Source organism: Chiloscyllium plagiosum, unplaced genomic scaffold (assembly GCF_037043375.1).
Source record: "Chiloscyllium plagiosum isolate Xiang-an unplaced genomic scaffold, Cpla_swu_hap1 HiC_scaffold_12, whole genome shotgun sequence".
Taxonomy (NCBI): Eukaryota; Metazoa; Chordata; class Chondrichthyes; order Orectolobiformes; family Hemiscylliidae; genus Chiloscyllium; species Chiloscyllium plagiosum.
The window spans coordinates 725,735-750,000 of NW_028270150.1; the positions used below are offsets into that span (position 1 = coordinate 725,735).

At 47.0% G+C, this 24,266-nt stretch overlaps 1 protein-coding gene across 1 annotated transcript in view; it reads right to left on the minus strand.

Annotated features, from left to right (window-relative positions):
- The window catches only part of LOC148148469 (microtubule-actin cross-linking factor 1, isoforms 6/7-like), a 157,424-nt gene extending 136,469 nt beyond the window's left edge, over nt 1–20,955 (minus strand). Inside the window, exons 1-5 of the mRNA XM_087993184.1 lie at nt 20,938–20,955; nt 18,450–18,551; nt 13,995–14,165; nt 12,713–12,868; nt 480–677 (exon numbers count right to left, since the gene is read on the minus strand). Coding sequence (XP_087849310.1) covers nt 480–677; nt 12,713–12,868; nt 13,995–14,165; nt 18,450–18,551; nt 20,938–20,955 — 645 coding nt within the window. The remainder of the gene's footprint in view (nt 1–479; nt 678–12,712; nt 12,869–13,994; nt 14,166–18,449; nt 18,552–20,937) is intronic.
- Between the last annotated feature and the right edge of the window lie 3,311 nt (nt 20,956–24,266).

Sequence of the window (24,266 nt, forward strand, 5' to 3'; positions counted from 1 at the left end):
CATCCCTCTGTTTCTGTGTGGAGATAAAAATCAAACTGAAACAGTCTTTTTTGATAAGGATGCCCATGTTGCAATATTTTGACAACAAAGACCCTACCTCATGGATTCCATTTATTCATCCATTTTTGTGACTTATCAATTAATATTACCTTAGACTGTGATATTTAAACTAAATCGTTAACTAATTCATTAACTAGCCTATTACGTGCATTCTGTCCCACCCTTACTCTGTCCCCCACTTCACTCTGTCCCTCACTCACTCATTCCATCCCCTCACTCACTGTCTCTCATTCACTCTGTCCCTCACTCAGCCCCTCTCTCCATTACTCACTCTGTCCCTCACTCAGCCCCTCTCTCCATCACTCACTCTGTCCCTCACTCAGTCCCTCCATCACTCACTCAGTTCCTTCCAACATTGACTCAGTCCCTCCCAACACTGACTCAGTCCCTCCCTCACTCACTCTGTCTTTACTCCATACCTGACTCACAGTGGTCTCCAGCTCCAGCACTTGCTGTTCAGTCTGATATTTCACACGCTCCCATCGCAGATTCAGTTCTTGAAGATTATGGGAACGGTTCCTCCCCGTTTTTCTGGAGTTTGGAGTTAGCAGTGCGAGACCAGCTTGGTGAACAGACTGCACTGTGCTCTCATGCGCTCTCACATCATTCCACAGAACCTGTATAACAAGAGGCATGGCAGTCCCGAGGTTCAACAACAACAAACTTCCTCATTGTGCACATTGAAGGCAGAGACACCAGCTCCTGCTCATGATTAACCTGTTCAACATATCTCCATCCGTCACAGAGACACAAACACTTCATGATTCATACTCACAGCAGACAATCCACTGAGGGAGAGAGTGATGGATCTCCAAACCCTTCACTGGATCAGGGGGGTTTCTGATCTGGTCATAGCCCAGGGGGTGATAGAGATTCTTAAAAATTAATTCAGGGATGTGGGTGTTACTGACTGTCGAGAGAGTGGTGCTGAAAAAGCACAGAAGGTCAGGCAGCATCCGAGGAGCGGGAGAATCAACGTCATACAGAGAATTCCCCAAACTGCAGTGGTGATGTTGGGAATGGCAGTGAACAGGAAATGAGAGATGCATGTGATAAGGGAATATCACATGATTTTAATCTGCACGTAGATTGGGCAAATCAAATAAGCCACAATGCTGTAGAGGAGGAATTCCAGGAACGTATATGGAATGGCTTTCTTGACCAATATGTGGAGGAACCAACAAGAGGGCAGACCATCTTAGAGTGGGTACTGTGTGATGAGAAGGGAATCATTGCCAATCTAGCTGTGTGAGACCCCTTGGGGATGAGCAATAGACAATTGGTGCAGGAGTAGGCCATTCTGCCCTTCGAGCCTGCACCACCATTCATTATGATCATGGCTGATCATCCTCAATCAGTATCCTGTTCCTGCCTTATCTCCATAACCCTTGATTTCACTATCCTTAAGAGCTCTATCCAACTCTTTCTTAAATGAATCCAGAGACTGGGCCTCCACAGCCCTCTGGGGCAGAGCATTCCACACACACACACCACTCTCTGGGTGAAGAAGTTTCTCATCAACTCTGTTCTAAATGGTCTACCCCGTATTTTTAAGCTGTGTCCTCTGGTTCGGCACTCATCCATCAGCGGAAACATGCTTCCTGCCTCCAGAGTGTCCAATCCTTTAATAATCTTATATGTCTCAATCAGATCCCCTCTCAGTCTTCTAAACTCAAAGGTATACAAGCCCAGTCGCTCCAATCTATCAGCGTAAGGTAGTCCCGCCATTCCAGGAATTGACCTCGTGAACCTACGCTGCACTCCCTCAATAGCCAGAATGTCTTTCCTCAAATAGCAACTGTAACAAGATAGTCATTTTTAACAAGATGGAGAGTGAGGTAGTTGATTCGGAGACTAGGGTGCTGAATCTTAATAAAGGAAACTATGAAGATAAAAGGCGTGAGTTGGTCTTGATAGATTGGGGAGAGTCACTTAAAGGAATGACAGTGGATAGGCAATGGCATACATTCAAGGAATGCACGGGGGAAACTGCAACAAATGTTTAATCCTGTCTGGCACAAAAGTAAAATGGGTAAGAAAATTAGAGATGGTATCCGATCCATACAGGTGGAAGAAGCATACAGATTGTCCAAGAAAAATAATATGTCTGAGGATTGTGAGCAGTTTAGAATTCAGCAAAGAAGGTCCAAGGGATTGATGAAGAAGGGGAAAACACAGAACAAAAGTAAGTTGGTCGGGAACATGAAGACTGACAGTAAGAGTTTTCATTGGTACGTGAACAGAGAGAGACTGATGAAGACAAATATAGGTCCCCTACAGACAGAAACGGAGGAATGTATAATAGGGGGCAAAGAGATGGCTGAGCAACTGGATACAGACTTTGGTTCTGTCTTTACAAAAGAGGGCACAAATCAGATCCCAGAAATCCTGGAGAATGCAAGATTTAGTGAGAGGGGAGAACTGAGGGAGGTCAATATTAGTAGAGAAATGGTGCTGGGAAAATTGAGGGGATTGAAGGTGGATAAATCCCCAGGGCCTGATAACCTACATCCCAGAGTGCTTAAGGAAGTGGCTCTAGAAATAATAGATGCATTGGTGGTTATCTTCCAGTCAATCTGGGAGTTCCCCAACAGGAAACCCTGGATGAATCAGGACATGCGGAACCTGCTAAAAATCAGGTGTAAGGCCTTCAGATCAGGAGAGCCACTCAAATATAAGGAATCCAAGTATGACCTTCGCAGAGCCATTAAGGCAGCCAAGGACCAATACCGATCCAAACTAGAGACCCAGACAGACACCCGGAGACTATGGCAAGGACTTGAATGACATCACAGGTTCTAAAAAGAGACAGCATAAGATAGCAGACGATGATGCATCCCTCCGCAACACCTTCTCTACTCACTTTGAGCAGTATTTCAGTGGAGAGGTAACTCCTATTCCAATAAGGCCTGTCGAACCTATGCCAACAGTCACTGCATCAGAGGTCAGATCATTTTTTCTTCCTGTGAATCTAAGGAAAGTGATGGGACCAGACAGAGTACCAGGCCGTGCACTCAGAGCATGTGCAGATCAACTGGCCGGGGTCTTCTGGGACATCTTCAACCTCTCCCTGCAGCAGGCCACTGTCTCTGCCTGTTTCAAGAGGCCAACATCACCCCTGTGCCTAAGGAGGCTCATGCAGCATGTCTCAATGACTACCGCCCAGTGGCCCTAACTTCGGTGGGCATGAAGTGCTTTGAAAGGCTGGTCATGGCATTAATCAACTCCAGCCTCCCCACTACGCTTGACCCACTCCAATTTGCCTAATGGACCAACAGATCCATGTCAGATGCCCTTCACTCCTCCCTAGAATATTTTGACACCAAGAACAGCTATGTAAGAATCCTACTCATTGACTACACTTTAGCCTTCAACATTATTATCCCCTCGAGACTGATTACTAAACTTAGTGACCTCGGACTAAGCCCCACTCTCTGCAACTGGAACCTCAGTGTTTCCTGACCCACAGGCCACAATCAGTGAAGATTGGGGACAATATTTCACTAACACTCAACACTGGAGCCCCCCAGGGGTGCGTACTCAGCCCCCTACTGTACTCACTGTATGCCCATGACTGCGTCGCCAAATACCAGACTAATGCCATTTACAAAAGTTCGCTGAGACACTACCATAGTCGGTCGAATCTCAGATGGCAACGAAACAGACTACAGATGGGAGGTGGAAGACCTGGAAAAATGGCGCACTGAGAACAACCTAACTCTCAATGCTGACAAAACCAAGGAATTCATTATTGACTTTCGGCGGGATGTTACATATGCCCCCCCTGAACATTAACAGCACAGAGATGGAACGAGTGGAGAGTGTCAAGCTCCTGGGAGTGGTCATCCACAACAAGCTTTCTTGGGCTCTTCATGTGGACACACTGGTTACAAAGGCCCAACAACGTCTCTTCTTCCTCAGGCAGCTGAGGTAATTTGGGGCATGACGGTGAATACCCTTGCCAACTTTTATAGGTGCGCCATCGAGAGCATTCTGTCTGGATGTATCACTACCTGGTATGGCAACTGTACCATTCAAGATCGGAGACAGTTACAGAGAGTGGTGAACTCGGCCCAGACAATCACAAAGGCCAACCTCCCATCTATGGAATCCAGGCCCACTGTCAGGGAAAGGCCGCCAGCATTCTCAAAGATCCATCCCACCCTGGCAATGTTTTTCTACAACCTCTACCATCGGGGAGAAGGTACAGAAGCCTGAACACACGCACCAGCCGGTTTCACAACAGTTTCTATCCTACTATTGTTAGACACTGAATGGACTCGCAAACTCTTAACATTCGCCTGTACCTGTGTTTTTGTTTTTGCTGCTGTTTCCCTATTATTTACTATCTATGCTATTTAACTCTGCGATCTGCCTGTATTGCTCGCAAGACAAAGCTTTTCACTGTGCCTCGGTACACGTGACAATAAATTCAACTCAATTCAATTTCTATTGGATGTAGGAGATTAGGGAGAATTTCATATTCCTGATGACTATGCCGAGAGAAAGTGTGTTTGGTTGCAACCTTTTTAGATTACATGGATCAGCTGCAGCAGTGGGTTTGAGGCAAGAGTTTACAAGAGCTGGGGGTACGATGGAAGATGGAGACACTGCAGATATAGAGAGGTCGATGGTTGACTGCTATGAATGGTAGGAGAGGGAGGCAGGTAGGTCAGGAGTCTCCTGTGGCTATCCCCATCTCAAACAGGTCTGCCGTTTGGATTTTATTTGGTATTTGTTCATGGGATGAGGGTGTCGCTGGCTAGGCTAGCATTTATTACCCATCCCTAATTACCCAGAAGGTAGTTTAAGAGTCAACCGCATTGCTGTGGGTCTGGAGTCACATGTAGGCCAGATCTGGCAAAGAATGGCACTTTCCTTCCCTAATGCATATTAATGAACCAGATGGGTTTTTCCAATGACAATGGATTCACGGTCATCATTAGACTCTTAATTCCAGAGTTTTACTGAATTCAAATTTCACCATCAATGCTGGCCGGATTTGAACCTGGGTCGTTGGAACATTATCTGGATCTCTGGCTTAACAGTCCAACGATAATACCACTAGACCCTTTTGGATACTGTCGGGAGGTGTGACCTCTCAGGGGAGTCTAGCACTGACAACCAGGTTTCTGGTACTGTAACTGGCTGTACAGTAATGAGTAAGTCAGGTTCCAAGTGATTGATTGTAATAGGGGACTGTCTAGTCTGTGGCACAGAAGATGTATCAGTGGCCAACGAGGAGGCATTAGGATGCGGTGTTGCCTCCCTGGAGCTAGGGTCAAGGATGTCTCAGAGAGGGAGCAGAATATTTTCAAAGAGGAGACTGACCAGTAGAAAGTCATTGTACATACTGATACCAGAGGTATAGGTAAGGAAATGGATGATGTTCTGCAGGGAGAATAAAGGAAATTAGGCAGGATGTTGAAATGTTGGTCCTGGAGGAAGTAATATGGACTAATACTGATGCCATGTGTGAGTGAGAGTAGGAATAGGAGGATAGAGCAGATGAATGTGTTGTTGAGGAGCTGGTACAGTGGGCAAGGATTCACATTTTTGGGATAGAATTGACCTGTATAAGAAGGATGGGTTCCACCTAGATTGGAAGGGGACCATTATCATAGAAATATAGAAAATAGGTGCAGGAGGAGGCCAATCAGCCCTTTGAGCCTGTACCATCATTCAGTATGATCATGGCTGATCATGCAGTCTCAGTAGCCCATTCCCAACCTCTCCCCATACCCCTTGACTCCTTTCTATCTAATGAACAGGCCCCATCAGCTTCCTGTGGAAGAGAATTCCACAGGTTCCCAACTCCGGGTGAAGAAATCCTTCCTCATCTCAGTCCTAAATGACTTACCCCTTACTGTTAGACTGTGACCCCCTAGTTCTGGGCCTCCCCAACATCGGGAACATTCTTCCCACATCTAGCCTGTCCAGTCCCATCAGGATTTTATATGTTTCTGTGAGATTCCCGTGAGTAGGAGCCCAGTCGATCTAGTCTTTCCTCATACATTGATCCTGCCATCCCGGGAATCAGTCTGGTGAACCTTCACTGAACTCCCTCAATAGCAAGAACGTCCTTCCTCAGACTAGGAGACCAAAACTGTACACAATACTCAAGGTGTGGCCTCACCAAGGCCCTGTGTAACTGCAGCAAGACATCCCTACTTCAATCCTCTCGCTATGAAGGCCAGCATGCCATTAGCTTTCCTCCCTGCCTGCAGATTCTGTATGTAGAATACTAGCGGGCAGATTAGCTGGTGCTACTCGGGAGGCTTCAAACTAGTAAGGAGAGGTGGGAACCAAAGAGATAGTGAGAAAGGCTGAGGCTGGTACAGTAGTTACGGGGAGCAAGTCTATTAGTCAAAAGAGACAAGAGCTTGGCAGAGAGTGGAGTAGGACTGGTAAATTAAACTGCATTTATTTCAATGCAAAAGGGAAGGCAGATGAACTCAGGACGTGGTTAGGAACATGAGACTAGGATATCATAAATCATAAATATCATAAATATCATAATATACATAAATGATCTGGAAGAGGACACTGTTGGTATGATCAGCAAGTTTGCAGATGACATAAAGATTGGTGGAGTAGCAGAAAGCATAAGGGACTGTCAGAGAATACGGGAGGATATAGATAGACTGGAGAGTTGGGCGGAAAAGTGGCAGATGGAGTTCAATCCAGACAAATGTGAGGTGATGTATTTAGGAAAGTCTAATTCTCGAGCGAATTATACAATGAATGGAAGAGCCTTGGGAAAAGTTGATGAGCAGAGAGATCTGGGAGTGCAGGTCCATTGTACCCTGAAGGTTGCTGCACAGGTGGGTAGAGTGGTCAAGAAGGCATATGGTATACTTGCTTTAATTGGACGGGGTATTGAGTATAAGAGCTGGCAAGTCATGTTAACATTGTACAAGACATTGGTTCGGCCACATTTAGAATACTGTGTACAGTTCTGGTCGCCACATTACCAAAAGGATGTGGACGCTTTGGAGAGGGTGCAGAGAAGGTTTACGAGGATGTTGCCTGGTATGGAAGGTGTGAGCTATGAAGAGAGGTTGAGTAGGTTAGGTTTATTTTCATTAGAAAAATAGAGATTGTGGGTGGACCTGATTAAGGTTTACAAAATCATGAAGGGTATAGACAGGGTGGATAGAGACAAGCTTTTTCCCAGGGTAAAGGATTCAATAACCAGAGGTCACACGTTCAAGCTGAGAGGTGGAAAGTTTAAGGGGGATACACACGGTAAGTACTTCACACAGAGGGTGGTGGGTGCCTGGAATGTGTTGCCAGCAGAGGTGATAGAGGCAGGCACGGTAGATTCATTTAAGATGCATCTGGACAGATGTATGAGTAGGTGGGGAGCAGAGGGATACAGATGCTTAGGAATTGGGCAACAGGTTTAGACAGTGGATTTGGAATGGCTCAGGCTTGGAGGGCCGAAGGGCCAGTTCTTGGGCTGTAAATTTTCTTTGCTCTTAGGTTGTGTAGTGGACAGTGAAGAAGGTTATCTCAGATTACAACCTGACCTTGATCAAATGGGCCAATGGACCGAAAAGTGGCAGATGAAGTTTAATTTAGATAAATGTGAGGTGCTGCTTTTTTGGTAAGACAAATCAGGGCAGGACTTATACACTTAATGTCGAGAGTGTGTTGCTGGAAAAGCACAGCAGGTCAGGCAGCATCCGAGGAGCAGGAGAATCGACGTTTCGGGCAGGAGCCCTTCATCAGGAATAGTTTGTCTTCATCCCTCATTCCTGATGAAGGGCTTTTGCCCGAAATGTCGATTCTCCTGCTCCTCGGATGCTGCCTGACCTGCTGTGCTTTTCCAGCACCGCGCTCTCGACTCTGATCTCCAGCGTCTGCAGGCCTCACTTTCTCCTTATACACTTAATGGTGGGGTCCTGGGGAGTGTTGCTGCACAAACAGCTCATAAGTTATAGGTGCAGAATTAGGCCATTTGACCCATTGAGTCTGCTGTGCCATTCGATCATGGCTGATATACCCCTCACCCCCATTCTCCTGTCTTCTGCCCATAACCCTTCAACTCATTACCAATTAAAGTTGTTAAACTTGAGACAGTGCAAAAAAGATTTAAGGACATTGCCAGGATTGGAGGATTTGAGCTATAGGGAGAGGCTGAACAGGCTGGGGCTGTTTTCCCTGGAGCGTTGGAGGCTGAGGGGTGACATTATAGAGGTTTATAAAATCATGAGGGGCATGGATAGGGTAAATAGACAAAGTCTTCTCCCTGGGATAGGGGGGAATCCAGAACTAGGGTGAGAGGGGCGGGATTTAAAAGGGACATGAGGGGTAACCTTTTTAAACACAGAGGGTGGTGTGTGTATGGAACGAGCTGCCAGAGGAAATGGTCAAGGTGTGTACAGTTACAACATTTAAAAAGCATCTGGATGTGTACATTAATAGGAAAGATTTAGAGGGATATTGGCTAAATGCTGGCAAATGATTAGAAGAGATTAGGATGTCTGGTGAGAATGGATGAGTCAGACAAAAGGTTTCTGTGCTGTATGACTCTCTGATTCTGGATCAGTGGTGCTGGAAGAGCACAGCAGTTCAGGCAGCATCCAATGAGAGGATACTGCCTGAATTGCTGTGCTCTTCCAGCACCACTGATCCAGAATCTGGTTTCCAGCATTTGCAGTCATTGTTTTTACCTGTATGACTCTCTGACTCTATAAAGTGGGCGTGAGCTGCCGCCTTGAGCTGCTGCAGTTCATGTGCTGTAAATAGACTCGGAATGCCATTAGGGGACAAATTCCAGATTTTGACCCAGTGAATGAACGGTGATATATTTCCAAGTCAGAATGGTGAGGGGCTTGGAAGGGAACTTGCTGATGGTGGTGTTCCCATAGATCTGCTGCCCTTGTCCTTCTAAATGGAAGTGGCTGTGGGTTTAGAAGGTGCTGTGTGAGGATCTTTGGTGGGTTTCTTCAGTGCATCTTGTAGACAGTACACACTGCTGCTACTGAGCGTCGGTGGGGGAGGGAGTGGGTGTTTGTGAATGTGGTGCCAATCAAGTGGGGGCTGCTTTGTCCTGGATGGTGTCAAGCTCCTTGAGTGTTGTTGGAGCTGCCCCCATCCAGGCAAGTGGGGAGTATTCCATCACCCTCCTGCCTTGTGCCTTGTAGATGGTGGGCAGGCTCTGGGGAGTCAAGAGGTGAGTTACTCGCTGCAGTATTCCCAGCCTCTGACCTGCTGTTGTAGCCACTGTGTTTATATGGTGAGTCTAGTTGAATTTCTGGTCAATAGTAACCCTCAGGATGTTAATCGTGGGGGATTCAGTGATGGTAACACCATTGATTGTCAAGGGGTGGTGGTTAGATTGCCCCTTATTGGAGATGACCATTTCTGTGGCATGAATGTTACTTGTCACTTGTCAGCCCAAGCCTGGAGATTGTCTAGATCTTGTTGCATTTGAACACGGACTGTTTCAGTATCTGAGGAGTTGCGAATGGTGCTGAACACTGTACAATCATCAGCGAACATCCCCACCTCTGACCTTATGCTGGAGGGAAGGTCATTGATGAAGCAACTGAAGATGGTTGGGCCTAGGACACTACCCTGAGAAACCCCTGCAGAGGTGTCCTGGAGCTGAGATGACTGACCTACAACAATTATGACCATCTTGCTATGTGTCAGGTATGATTCCAGTCAGACAGTTTGACCCTGATTCCCATTGAGTCCAGTTTTGCCAGGGCTCCTTGATGACACACTCGGTCAAATGCAGCCTTGATGTCAAGAGCTGTCACTCTCACCTCACTTCTGAACTTTTGCTGTTTCGTCCATATTGACAGCTCATCACCACCTTCTCAAGGGCAACTTGTGATGGGCAATAAATGCTGACCAGCCACCCCAACAGCACATCTCACCGATGAATAAGTTAAAACGCTTTGAACCAAAGTTGCAATAAGGTCAGGAGCTGAGTGGAACCCAAACTGGGCCTCAATGAGCAGGTGCTGCTTGATAGCACTGTTAATGACACTGTTCATCACGTTACTGAGGATCGAGAGGAGACTGATGGCTGGGTTGGATTTGCCCTGCCTTTTACGTACAGGATAAACCAGGGCAATTTTCAACAATGTTGGGGTGATATCAGTGTTGTAGCTGTACTGGAACAACTTGGCGAGGGAAGCGGCAAGTTCTGGAGCATAGATCCTCAGTAAAGACCAAGGGGGTGTCGGACTCTAAAAGCTGATGCAGGTTAACAATGGCTGGAGCTTCTGGGAGTAATTGAGGAGACACAGCAGGGATTCATCCTGAGGAAAAGGAAGCAAGGTACTGGGAGGATGAGGCAACCCTGGCTGACCAGGGAAGTCAGGGTCAGCATAAAAACAAAAGGGAAAGCATATAACGTGGTGAAGGGCAGTGGGAAACTAGAGGATTTGGAAGCTTACAAAGACCAAGAAGATTCAATATGAGGGTAAGGTAGCCAGTAATATAAAGGAAGACTGTAAGAGTTTCTTTAGATATATAGAGAGAGGCAAAAGTGGACATTGGGTTGTTGGAAGTGCCACTGGAGAGATAGTAGTGGGGAACAAGGAAATGGCTGAGGGACTGAATAATTACTTTGGGTCAGTCTTCATGGTGGAAGACAGGAGTAATATCCCAAAAATTCAAGAGAGTGAAGGGGTAGAGCTGAGTATGGTGGCCATCAGCAAGGAGAAGGTGCTAGAAAAACTGAATGGCCTGAAGGTGGATAAATCACCTGGAGCAGATGGGCTACAGCCCAGAGTTCTCAGGGACATAGCTGAAGAGATAGCGGAGGAGTTAGTGGTGATCTTTCAGGAATCGCTAGAATCAGGGAGGGTCCCAGACAACTGGAAAATCGCTAACATGACACCCCTGTTTAAAAAGGGAGTAAGACAAAAGATAGAAAATTACAGACCGATTAGCCTAACCTTGATCATGGGTAAGATCCTGGAATTCATTGTGAGGAAGAGGATTTCTGAATACTTGGAAATGTACGGTAAAATACGGCAAAGTCCGCATTGTTTCATCAAGGGGAGGTCACACCTGACAGATCTGCTAGAATTCTTTGAGGAAGTAATGAGCAGGTTAGACCAAGGAGAGCTAATGGATGTTATCTACCTGGACTGCAGGAGACCTTCGACAAGGTGCCGTACAGGACGCTACTGAGTAAGCTAAGTGCCCATGGTGTTAGGGGCAAGGTGCTAGCACAGATAGAAGCTGGGCTGTCGGGCAGAAAACAGAGACTGGGATAAAAGGGTCCTTCTCAGGATGGCAGCCGGTGACAAGTGGTGTTCCACAAGGCTCAGTGTTGGGACCACAACTTTTCACTTTATACAATAACGATCAAGATGAAGGAACTGAGGGCATTCTGGCCACATTTGCAGACAATACAAAGGTGAGTAGAGGGACAGGTAGCATTGAGGAGGTGGGGAGGCTGCAGAAGGATTTGGACAGGATAGGAGAGTGGGCAAAGAAGTGGCAGATGGAGTACAACGTGGGGAAGTGTGAGGTGATGCACTTTGGTCGGAAGAATGGAGGCGTGGACTATTTTCTAAATGGGGGAGAAAATTCAGAAATCTGAAGTGCAAAGAGACTTGGGAGTTCTAGTCCAGGATTCTCTCAAGGTAAACTTGCGGGTTGAGTCAGTAGATAGGAAGGCAAATGCAATTATGGCATTTATTTTGAAAGGATTTAAATATAAAAGCAGGGATGTACTTCTGAGGCTCTATAAAGCTCTGGCCAGACCCCATTTGGAATATTATGTGCAGTTTTGGGGCCCATATCTCAGGAAGGACGTACTGGCCCTGGAGCATGTTCAGAGGTGGTTCATGAGAACGGTCCCAGGAATGAAAAGGTTCACAAATGAGGAACGTTTGAGGACTCTGGGTTTACACTCAATGGACATTAGAAGGATGAGGTCGGATCTCATTGAAACATACAGAATACTGAATGATGTTGACAAAACAGATGATTTTGGCAAGATGTTTCCATTGGTAGGAGAGACTCGGACCCAAGGGCATAGCCTTAGAGTAAAGGGAAGACCCTTTTAGAATAGAGATCAGGAGAAACGTCTTCAGCCAGAGAGTGGGGAGTCTATGGAATTCACTCCACAGAATGCTGTGATGGCCAGGTCATGGAGTATATTTAAGACTGAGATAGAAAGGTTCCTGAGTATCAAGGGGATCAAAGGTTACAGAGAGAAAGAGGGAGAATGGAGTCAAGAAACATATCTACCATGATTGAATGGCAGAGCAGATTTGATGGGCTGAATGGCCTACTTTCTGGTCCTGTGTCTTATGTCTATGATCTTATTAGATTACTTACAGTGTGAAAACAGGCCCTTCGGCCCAACAAGTCCACACTGACCCTCTGAAGAGCAACCCTCCCAGACCCATTCCCCTACATTTATCCCTTCACCTAACACAATGGGCAATTTAGCATGGCCAATTCACCTAACTTGCACATTTTTGGACTGTGGGAGGAAACCAGAGCACCCAGAGAAAACCCACACAGACACAGGGAGAATGTGCAAACTCCACACAGTCAGTTGCCTGAGGCGGGAATTGAACCTGGGTCTCTGGCGCTGTGAGGCAGCAGTGCTAACCACTGTGCCACCTGTAAAGATTATATTGATCTATTATAGATCTATCGAACTGACCCGAAGTTTTGCTAGCTGTATCTCACAGGTGTGGAGATCAATGCTGGGGCATCGTTGTTGATCCAGTAACTCCTGGGTAGTTATCAGCCATGTCAGAGTCTGCTGGAGAGCTGGTTGGAAATGTCCAAGACTCAGCAACGTCTTTTCTAACTCATGCTGCAATCAAAGGACAAAAGTCCGAAGTTGGATTCCTCATTCCATTTCAGTCACCGCTACCCGCCCCCCCCCCCGCCCACCCTCTCACCAATCGCTCTGGATTCTCCTCTATCTCCTCTCGAATATCATAGTGTTCTGGTCAGGGATGTCTCAGAGTGGCTGCAAGACATTCTGGAGCAGGAGGTTGAACAGTCTGGTGGTGGTACACACAGAGGTATCAACCACCAAACACAGGGATGAGGACTCGACAGCTGAATCGAGGAAGTTAGGAGACAAATTAAAATACAGGACCTCAAACCTCAGGATTACTCCCAGTGCCACATGCCAACACGAGCGTGGAGTCATACAGCACGGAAACAGACCCTTCGGTCCAACGCATCCATGCTGACCAGGTGGGGGGAGGGGAGATGAAGAAATCCACATTGTTCCCGTATGGTTGGAGGGTCCCAAGGCGGAAGATGAGACATTCTTCCTCCAGGCGTCGGATGGTTAGGGTTTGGTGGCAGAGGAGGCCCAGGACCTGCATGTCCTTGGGGGAGTTGGTTGGGGGTGGAGGGGGGAGTTGACGTGTTCGGCCATGGGGAGGTGAGGTTGTTTGGTCAATATGTCCACAGGACAGTGGGGCAATTTAACATGGCTAATCCACATAACCTGTCCAGCTCTGGATTGTGGGAAGAAACCCACGCAGACACAGGCAGAGTGTGCAAACTCCACAGACAGTTACCCAAAGCTGGAATCAAATTCAGGTTCCTGGTGCTGTGAGGCAACAGTGCTAACCACTGAGCCACCGTGCCATGTAGAGAACATGGTAGGTGCCTGGAATTGGCTGCCTGTGTTGAGGCACTAAACTTTTTGAAAACGTTCCTGGTTCTGAACTTTAAAATGTTGTAAGTTGCCATGTGCAGCAAGATGAGATTAGAAAGGACATCTCGGGGTCTTTGGGTTGGCTTGGACAAGTTGGGCCGAATGGATCCCTTCCGTGCTATACCATTCTGTGGTTCTAATATCTTCCATTCTCTAATGGACCATCCCCCATTCCTTCTGAAACATCTTCCATTTCTCCAGGAACACCCCCTATTCCACCAGGAACATCCACTGTTCCCTCTCTAATGTGAATCCCCCTTACCTGTTTACTGACTAATTCTCTCTCCAGCTTCTCCCAGCGTTCTCGATAGTCCTGCAAGAGCCCCTCAATCAGCTCTCGCTCAGGAACTGGCAATCGGCGAGTGAAAGACTGAGAGTGATGAGTAAGGGTCTCCACCTCTAACTTCTGCAGATAGAGATCACTCATCAACTCCTGCAGAGAAGTAGTCCAAGAGAGGATAGGGGGAGTAGGGAGGGAGAAGGGAAGGGAGAAAAAAGGAGATGGGGGGATGGCAGAGGTGCAGCTGGGAGAAGGGAGAGAGAGGGAGGGGAAAGTGGGGAAGGAGAGAGGGAGAAATGGAGGGAGAGAAAATGAGATAATGGAAGGGGAGACAGACAGAGATAGTGACAGGGGGAGATGAAGGAGGAGAGAAAGAAAGGGAGATATTGGGAGGTTAAGAGAGAGGAGTAGATAGTGTGAGGAGTTAATGGAAGGGGGAGAGAGTGGAGACATTAAGGAGAGAGAAAGGAGGGAGAGAGAGGATTGGGAGAGATGAGGAGAGACAAGTGTGGGAGAGATTGGAAGGGGGGTGAGGGGTAGAGAGTGGGGGTGGCATAGAGGAGAGAGAGTGGGGAAAGAGGAGGTGGGGAGTAAAGAGGGGGAGAGAGTGGGAGGAAGGCAGGAGTGGAGAAAGTGTGGGGGAGGGGGAGAGAGAGGAGAGCAACAAATTAGTGACTTAGGTTCAGAGGTAGGGTGTAAATATCAACATTTGTTAATGTTACAAACCTGGGTGGATCAGGAAGCTGTGTGGAAGGACACATGCGGCTGTAAGATACAAACAGCTTCAGTGAGTTAGCCACAGGCTGGCAGACCCAGGATAATGTGCAGAAGACTGAGGCTGTTGTACAAGTGGAAATGATTAAAAAAAAAACATGAATCTTGCAAATGTGGGTGTCCAGAGAGAAATGAGAAAATGGGAGGTCAACATGGCATAACAATAATGTCACTGGGCTAGAAACCCAGGCTAATGTCTGAAATCTGGGGCTTGAATTGAAACATGGGGGCTGGTGGAATTGAAAAGCACTTAATAAATCTGGAATCTACAACTGATCTCAGTGATTGTGACCATGAAACTGTCATCAAATGTTGGGAAAATACCATCTGGTCCATGAAAGACCTTCAGGGAAAGAAATCTGCCATCCTCACCTGGTCTGGCCTACGTGTGACTCTAGACCTATAGCAATGTGGTTGGCTCTCAGTTGCCCCTCTGAAATGGCCAGGAAAGGCATTCAGTTGTATCAATCGCGACATGGACGGTTTGGACAGAAGGGTCTGTTTCCATGCTGCACATCTCTATGACTCTATAACTCTATGACATGAAACCAGACGGATCACCTGGCATCGACCTTGGCACCGGAAGACAATGGCAAAACCAGCCATAACAAGTAGATGTGATCTATATGGACTTCAGTAAGGCGTTCGACAAGGTTCCCCATGGGAAACTGATTAGCAACGCCAGATCTCATGGAATACAGGGAGAACTAGCCATTTGGATACAGAACTGGCTCAAAGGTAGAAGACAGAGAGTGATGGTGGAGGGTTGTTTTTCAGACTGGAGGCCTGTGACCAGTGGAGTGCCACAAGGATCGGTGCTGGGCCCTCTACTTTTTGTCATTTACAATAATGATTTGGATGTGAGCGTAAGAGGTACAGTTAGTAAGTTTACAAATGACTCCAAAATTGGAGGTGTAGTGGACAGCGAAGAGGGTTACCTCAGATTACAACAAGATCTGGACCAGATGGGCCAATGGGCTGAGAAGTGGCAGATGGAGTTTAATTTAGATAAATGCAATGTGCTGCATTTTGGGAAAGTAAGCTTGAGCAGGATTTATACACTTAATGGTAAGGTCCTAGGGAGTGTTGCTCAACAAAGAGACCTTGGAGTGCAGGTTCATATCTCCTTGAAAGTGGAGTCGCAGGTAGATAGGATAGTGAAGGCGATGTTTGGGTATGCTTTCCTTTATTGGTCAGAGTATTGAGTACAGGAGTTGGGATGTCATGTTACGGCTGTACCGGACAGTGGTTAGGCCACTGTTGGAATATTGCGTGTAATTCTGGTCTCCTTCCTATCGGAAAGATGTTGTGAAACTTGAAAGGATTCAGAAAAGATTTACAAGGATGTTGCCAGGGTTGGGGGTTTGAGCTATAGGGAGAGGCTGAACAGGCTGGGGCTGTTTTCCCTGGAGTGTCAGAGGCTGAGGGGTGACCTTATCGAAGTTTACAAAATCATGAGGGGCATGGATAGGGTAAATAGGCAAAGTCTTTTCCCTGGGGTCGGGGAGTCCAGAACTAGAGGGCATGGGTTTAGGGTGAGAGGGGAAAGATATAAAAGAGATCTAAGGGGCACCTTTTTCACGCAGAGGGTGGTACGTGTATGGAATGAGCTGCCAGAGGAAGTGGTGGAGGCTGGTACAATTGCAACATTTAAGAGGCATTTGGATGGGTATATGAATAGGAAGGGTTTGGAGGGATATGGGCCGGGTGCTGGCAGGTAGGACTAGATTGGGTTGGGATATCTGGTCGGCATGGACGGGTTGGACCGAAGGGTCTGTTTCCATGCTGTCCATCTCTATGACTCTATAATCCTGCAAAGGTCCCCTCATTAACATCCGGGGGCTGGTGCCAACACTGGGAGAGCTGTCTCACAGCCTAGCCAAGCAACAGCCTGACACAGTCATACTCACGGCATCATAACCTCACAGCAATGTCCCAGGCCCCACCATCCCCATCCCTGGATATGTCCTGTCCCACCGGCAGGACAGACCCAGTAGACAGGGCTCCACAGTGGGATACAGTCGGGAGGGAATTACCCTGGGAGTCCTCAACATTGACTCCGGACCCCAGGAAGTCTCACTGTTTCAGGTTAAACAAGGGCAAGGAAACCTCCTGCTGATCACCACATACCGCCCTCCCTCGGCTGATGAATCGGTATCCTCCATGTTGAACAACACTTTGAGGGAGGATGGCAAGATCACAGAATATACTTCGGGTGGGGGATTTCAATGTCCAAAACCAAGAGTGTCTCGGCAGCAGTATTCCTGATTGAATTGGTCAGGTCCTAAAGGACAGAGCTGCTGCACTGGGTCTGCAGCAGGTGGGGAGGGAACCAACAAGAGGGAAAAACATACTTGACCTCATCCTTACCAATCTGCCGGCTGCAGATGTATCTGTCCATGACAGTATCGGTAAGAGTGACCACCACACAGTCCGTGTGGAGACAAAGTCCCACCTTCACATTGAGAATCCCCTCCAGTGTGTTGTGTGGCACCATCACTGTGCTAAATGGGTCAGACTTCAAACTGATCGAGGAGCTCAAGGGTGGGCATCCATGAGGCACTGTGGGCCATCAACGGCAGAACTGAACTCTAGCACAATCTGTAACCTCATGGCCCGGCATATCCCCCACTCACCCATTATCATCAAGCCAGGGGATCAACCCTGGTTCAATGGGGAGTGCAGGGGACATGCCAGGGGTAGCACTATAACATTCCAGCAATAGTATTGAAAGCTTATACTCCAGAACTTGCCTCACCCCCAGCCAACATGTTCCATGTAGAGTTACAACACTGGCATCTACCTGACAATGCGGAAAATTAACCAGGAATGTCCTGTACATGAAAAGCAAGACAAATCCAACCTGACCAATTCCTGCCCCATCAGTCTCCCCTCGATCCTCAGTAACGTGATGGACGGTGTCAGTAACAGAGCTACCAAGCAGCACCTGCTCAGCAATAACCTGCTCAGTGGGTAACCCCAGGGTCACTCAGCTCCTGACCTCATTCCAGCCTTGGGTCAAACATGGACAAAAGAGCTGAATTCCAGAGGGGAGGGGAGAGGGACAGCCTTTGATATCAAGGCTGCATTTGACTGAGTGTGGCACAAGTACAGTCACTCACATCCTGTAAGCATGGGTCTCATTGATGAGCAGCAAGTACAATGGACACAGAGCTGGACTTGTTGAGAATTGTCTACATTTGATTCTGATTGGTCAAGGCCATAAAAAGGTCTTTTTCAACAATACTTACGTTCTATGTGACCGAGCAGCGATTAGCATGTGTGCTTTACCAGACACCATTGAAGTGGCAATGTCCCTCACACAGCTGCTGCTATGAAAGAGATAGTTTACATTTAGTTGTCACTCTCGGTGCTGGGTGATTCATTAAACTTTCAGAAAGCAGCCTGAAGCTGGGGATGACTTGAAATCCCTCACTTCCACAAGGACACAGCAGTAAAGGTTTTTGGGTTCTTCATCCAGACCTTTGTCCTGCACCAGTGGCAACCCAGTTGGCATCCAGACTAGTTCAGGAAAACCAATTTCACTAAAGCCAATCTGACACATTTCAATGTCAGACCAAGATGGGAAAAGCTGCCTCAGTGCCCCTGGGTCATTATTCCCTTCCTCTGAGTAACACAGGCACTTTCCCAATTTTGCCTCACCTTCACTTGGCTCAGCCTCTCATTCACCTCTTCCAGTTCCATCCCATTCATGTCACAGTCACAAATTACTGCCTGTGCTGAAATCAGCCAATCCCACAGCCTCTGCAGGAAAAGAACAAAACTGGGTCAAACTAACAAACCATGAAAAACAATCTGGGACCAATCAGGGCAGCACGTCGACTCAGTGGTTAACACTGCTGCCTCAGAGAGCCAGGGACCCGGGTTCAATTCCAGCTTCGGGCGATTGTCTGTGTGGAGTTTGCACATTCTCCCCGTGTCTGTGTGGGTTTCCTCCGGGTGCTCCGGTTTCCTCCCACATTCCAAAGATGTGCAGGTCAGGTGAATTGGCCATGGGAAATTGCCCGTAGTGTTCAGGGATGTGTAGGTTAGGTGCATTAGTCAGGGGTAAGTGTAGAGTAATGGGGCTTGGGTTTGGGTGGGATACTTTTCAGAGTGTCAATGGGGCGAAGGGCCAGTTTTCACACTGTAGGGATTCTATGATTCTATTCTGTGAGGGCACACATATATACAGGCATCTGAAATCCAGCAGGAGGCCGCTCAGCCCCTCAAGGCTGCTCCACCATTCAATAAGATCATGCCTGACCTGACAGTCACCTCAAATCCATGTGATCCTCAGGTGGATCAGGTATTAAATTGGGAAAAGACTAACGGCCACAATTAGGCAGAAACTGGGGAATGTCGACTGAAGACAAATTCACCTCTGACATGTCGGAATCTTAGATGACAAGAGAAACTGGGAACTTAGTCAAAAAGAGAAAGGAGGGACATGTAAGGTGTTAGAGTCGGGAGACAGACAGAGCCCTCAAAGTGTACAAAGAGAACAGGAAAGAACTCAAACAAGGAATTGGGAGGGCGAAAAGGGGCCAGGAAATGTATTTGGCAAATAGGATTAAGGGAAATTCCAAGAGGTTTTATACATACATAAGGAGCAAAAGGTAAATAGGGAAAAGATCAGTCCAGTCAAGAACCGAGGAGGAATTTACGCATGGAGTCAGATGGTGAGGTTCTTAATGAATACTTTGCACCTTGGTATTCACCATTGAGGACCTGGTGGATGGTGAGTCTCAGGAGGGGTATGTTGTTACTCTGGGGCATGTCAGTATAGAGAAGGAGGAGGTGGTGTGTGTTTTGAAAAGCATTAAAGTGGACAAATCCTCAGGACCTGATGGCAGCTATCCCTGAATGCTGAGGTAGGCAGGTGAGGAAATTGCTGGGGCCTTGTGTGAAATCTTTGTAACCTCTTTAGTTACAGGAGAGATCCTTAACAAAAGCTTTACTGAAGTCCATATAGAAGCATAGAGTCATAGAGATATACAGCACGGAAACAGACCCTTCAGTCCAATCCGCCCATGCCGACCAGATATCCCAACCCAATCTAGACGCACCTACTAGCACTCACCCCATATCCCTCAAAACTCTTCCTATTCATATACCCATCCAGATGCCTTTTAAATGTTGTATTTGTACCAGCCTCCACCAGTTCCTCTGGTAGCTCATTCCATACACATACCAGCCTCTATATGAAAAAGTTGCCCCATAGGTTTCTTTTATATCTTGCCCCTGTCACCCTAAACCTATGCCCTCTAGTTCTGGACTCCCCAACCCCAGGGAAAAGACTGTGTCTATTTATCCTGTCCATGCCCCTCATGATTTTATAAACCTCTATAAGGTCACCCCTCAGCCTCTGACGCTCCAGGGAAAACAGCCCCAGCCTGTTCAGCTTCTCCTTATAGCTCAAATCCTCTAACCCTGGCAGCATCCTTGAAAATCTTTTCTGAACCCTTCCAAGTTTCACAAAATCTTTCCGATAGGAAGGAGACCAGAATTGCATGCAATATACACCACATCAACTGCTTTACCCTCATCCACCTGTTTTGTCACCTTCTCAGAGAGCTCAATAAGGTTTGTGAGACACGACCTACCCTTCACGAAATCATGTTGACTATCCCTAATGAACTTATTCCTTTCTAGATGATTATAAATCCTATCTCTTATAACTCTTTCCAACACTTTACCCACAACCGAAGTAAGGCTCACTGGTCTATAATTCCCAGGGTTGTTTCTACTCCCCTTCTTGAACAGGGGAACCACATTTGCTATCCTCCAGTCTTCTGGCACTATTCCTGTAGACAATGACCACATAAAGATCAAAGCCAAAGGCTCTGCAATCTCCTCCCTGGCTTCCCAGAGAATCTGAGGATAAATCCCATCTGGCCCAGGGGACTTACCTGTTTTTTACACTTTCCAGAATTGCTAACACCTCTTCCTTGTGAACCTCAATCCCATCTAGACTAGTAGCCTGTATCTCAGTATTCTCTTCGACAACATTGTCATTTTCTAGTGTCTATACTGACAAAAGGTATTCATTTAGCACCTCTCCTATCTCTTCGGAATCCACAACAACTTTCCACTATTGTCCTTAACTAGCCCTAATCTTATCCGGGTCAATCTTTTATTCTTGACATACCTGTAGAACAGGTGTCATGTGTTGAGGGTTTACCTTGATCCTATCTGCCAACAACTTCTCATGTCTCCTTCTGGCTCTTCTGAGCTCTCTCTTTAGGTCTTTCCTGGCTACCTTGTAACTCTCAAGCGCTCTAACCGAGCCTTCACATCTTATCCTAACATAAGCCACCTTCTTCCACTTGACAACAGATTTAACTTCTTTAGTAAAGCACGGCTCCCGCGCTCAACCACTTCCTCCCTGCCTGACTGGTACATACTTATCAAGGACCCACAGTAGCTGGTCCTTGAATAAGCTCCACATTTCAGTTGTGCCCATCCCCTGCAGTTTCCTTCCCCATCCTTTGCATCCTAAATCTTGCCTAATCACATTGTAATTGCCTTTCGCCCAGCTACAACTCTTGCCCTGTGATATATACCTATCACTTTCCATCACTAAAGTAAACATAACTGAATTGTGGTTACTATCACCAAAGTGCTCACCTACCTACAAACCTAACACCTGGCTGGGTTCATTACCCAGTACCAAATCCAAAGTGGCCTCGCCCCTTGTTGGCCTGTCTACATACTGTGTCAGGAAACCCTCCTGCTCACGTTGGACAAAACCTGACCCATCTAAAGTACTTGAACTATAATATTTCCAGTCAATATTTGGAAAGTTAAAAGCCCCCATAACAACTCCCCTGTCACTCTCACTCCTTTCTGGAATCATCTTTGCAATCCTTTCCTCTACGTCTCTGGAACTTTTCAGACTTTTTCGTGATAGGCAGCATTGCTATGTACAGGGAAGGTCGTGTCTCACAAACATGATTTGAGTTTTTTGAGGGTGTGAGATAAATGATTGATGAGGGAAGGGCAGTGGATGTTGTCCTCATGGAAGGCTCATACAAAAGGTGAAGTCACATGGGATCCATGATGAACTGGTAAGATGGATACAGCACTGGCTTAGTCATAGACAACAGAGAGTAGTGGTGGAAGGGTGTGTTTCTGACTGGAGATCTCTGACCAGTGGTTTCACAGGGATTAATATATAAATGATTTGGAAGAGAAGGTTTTATGTTGAGAGTGGTAGGACTCTGGAAAGTGCTGCCAGAGATGGTGGTGGAGGCAGGTATGATCAAGGCATTTTGGAGGCATCTTGACAGATACATGAATAGGCAGGAACGAGAGGGATACGGACCGTGTGGAGGCAAAAGGTTTTGAGTTTGGGAAGGTGTCATGTGTTGGTGCAGTCTTGGTAGGCCGAAGGGCCTGTCCTTGTGCTGTATTGTTCTTTTTTTCCCTTTATTCTTCTTTATATAAAACACTGGTTAGGCTACAGCTGGAGTACTGTGTATAATTCTGGTCCCCACACTACCAGAAGGATGTGAGAGCACACAAGGGGATACATAGGAGATTCACCAGGATGTTCCCTGGGCCGGAGGCTCTGAGCCATAAAGGAATGATTGGAGAGGCCGAGGATGTTTCATTGGAACAGTGAAGGTTGAGAGAGGATCTGATGGAGATGTACAAGATTGTGAGGGGTATTAATACCATGGATATGATATCACTTCTCTCATCGGTAGAGAAGGCAATAATCAGGGGGCAAAGGTTCCAGGTAAGAGGTATAAGGTTAAGGAGAGAGTTCAAGAGGGATTTTTCACTCTAAGGATGGACTGAGTCTAGAAATCACCCTGAAAGGGTGGTGAAGTCAGAAATCGGGGATGTAATTTTAAGGTGATTAGAGGAAGGTTTAGGAGAGATGTCAGAGGTAGGTTCTTTACACAGAGAGTGGTGGGTGTGTGGAATGTACTGCCAGCAGTGGGAGTACAGTCAGAGACATGAGGGACATTTAAGCGACTCTTGGATAGGTAGACGGATGACAGTAAAATTAAGAGAATGTCGGCTAGTCTGATCTGAGAATAGGATAAAATGTCAGCACCACATTGAGGGCCGAAAGGCCTGTACTGCACTGTACTGTTTTATGTATGTTCTAAGTGTTCCCTTAGGTAAAAACAATGACTGCAGATGCTGGAAACCAGATTCTGGATCAGTGGTGCTGGAAGAGCACAGCAGTTTAGGCAGCATCTGAGGAGCAGTAAAATCGACGTTTCGGGCAAAAGCCCTTCATCAGGAATAAAGGCAGTGAGCCTGAAGCGTGGAGAGATAAGCTAGAGGAGGGTGGGGGTGGGGAGAGAGTAGCATAGAGTACAATGGGTGAGTGGGGGAGGAGATGAAGGTGATAGGTCAGGGAGGAGAGGGTGGAGTGGATAGGTGGAAAAGGAGATAGGCAGGTAGGACAAGTCCGGACAAGTCATGGGGACAGTACTGAGCTGGAAGTTTGGAACCAGGGTGAGGTGGGGGAAGGGGAAATGAGGAAACTGTTGAAGTCCACATTGATGCCCTGGGGTTGAAGTGTTCTGAGGTGGAAGATGAGGCATTCTTCCTCCAGGGGTCTGGTGGTGAGGGAGCGGCGGTGAAGGAGTCCCAGGACCTCCATGTCCTCGGCAGAGTGGGAGGGGGAGTTGAAATGTTGGGCCACGGGGCGGTGTGGTTGATTGGTGTGGGTGTCTCGGAGATGTTCCCTAAAGCGCTCTGCTAGGAGGCGTCCGGTCTCCCCAATGAAGAGGAGACTACTGGTCTCCTTAAATAAGGAAGGATGTAAATGTGTGTGGGGCAGTTCAGAGAAGGTTTATCAGATTAATCCCTGGAATCAGGCTGGTCTTGTATCTGTTGAAGGTTAGGAAATTAAGAGGCAACTTAATTAGGAAACTCTGAGGAGTCTTGACCAGGTGGATGAGGATGGGATGCTTCCTCCTGTGGGAGAATCTAAAACTAAGCGTCACTGTTTAAATCTCAGAGTTCACCTGGTTAAAACAGATGAGGTAAAAACATTTTTTTCAGAAGGTCATGAGTCTTTGGAACTCTGCAAAAAAAGTTGCGGAAGCAGAGTCCTTGAATATTTTGAAGGCCGAGGTGGAGAGATTCTTGTTAAACAAGGGGGTGAAAGGTTATCAGGAGTAGGCGGCAATGTGGATTTGAGTAACCAATCAGAGAAGCCTTGATTTTATTGAAAGATGGAGTAGACATGAGAGGAAAGGATAGCAAAGATGATTCTCAATAGGAGTGAGAGAGACAGAGTAATTGTCATGGGGGCTTCAACTTTCCAAATATTGACTGGGATCACTACAGTACAAGTACTATAGATGGGCCAGTTTTTGTCCAGCGTGTGCAGGACGGCTTCCTGACGCAGTATGTAGACAGGGCCGAAAATGTGTTGCTGGAAAAGCGCAGCAGGTCAGGCAGCATCCAGGGAACAGGAGAATCGACGTTTCAGGCATATGCCCTTCTTCA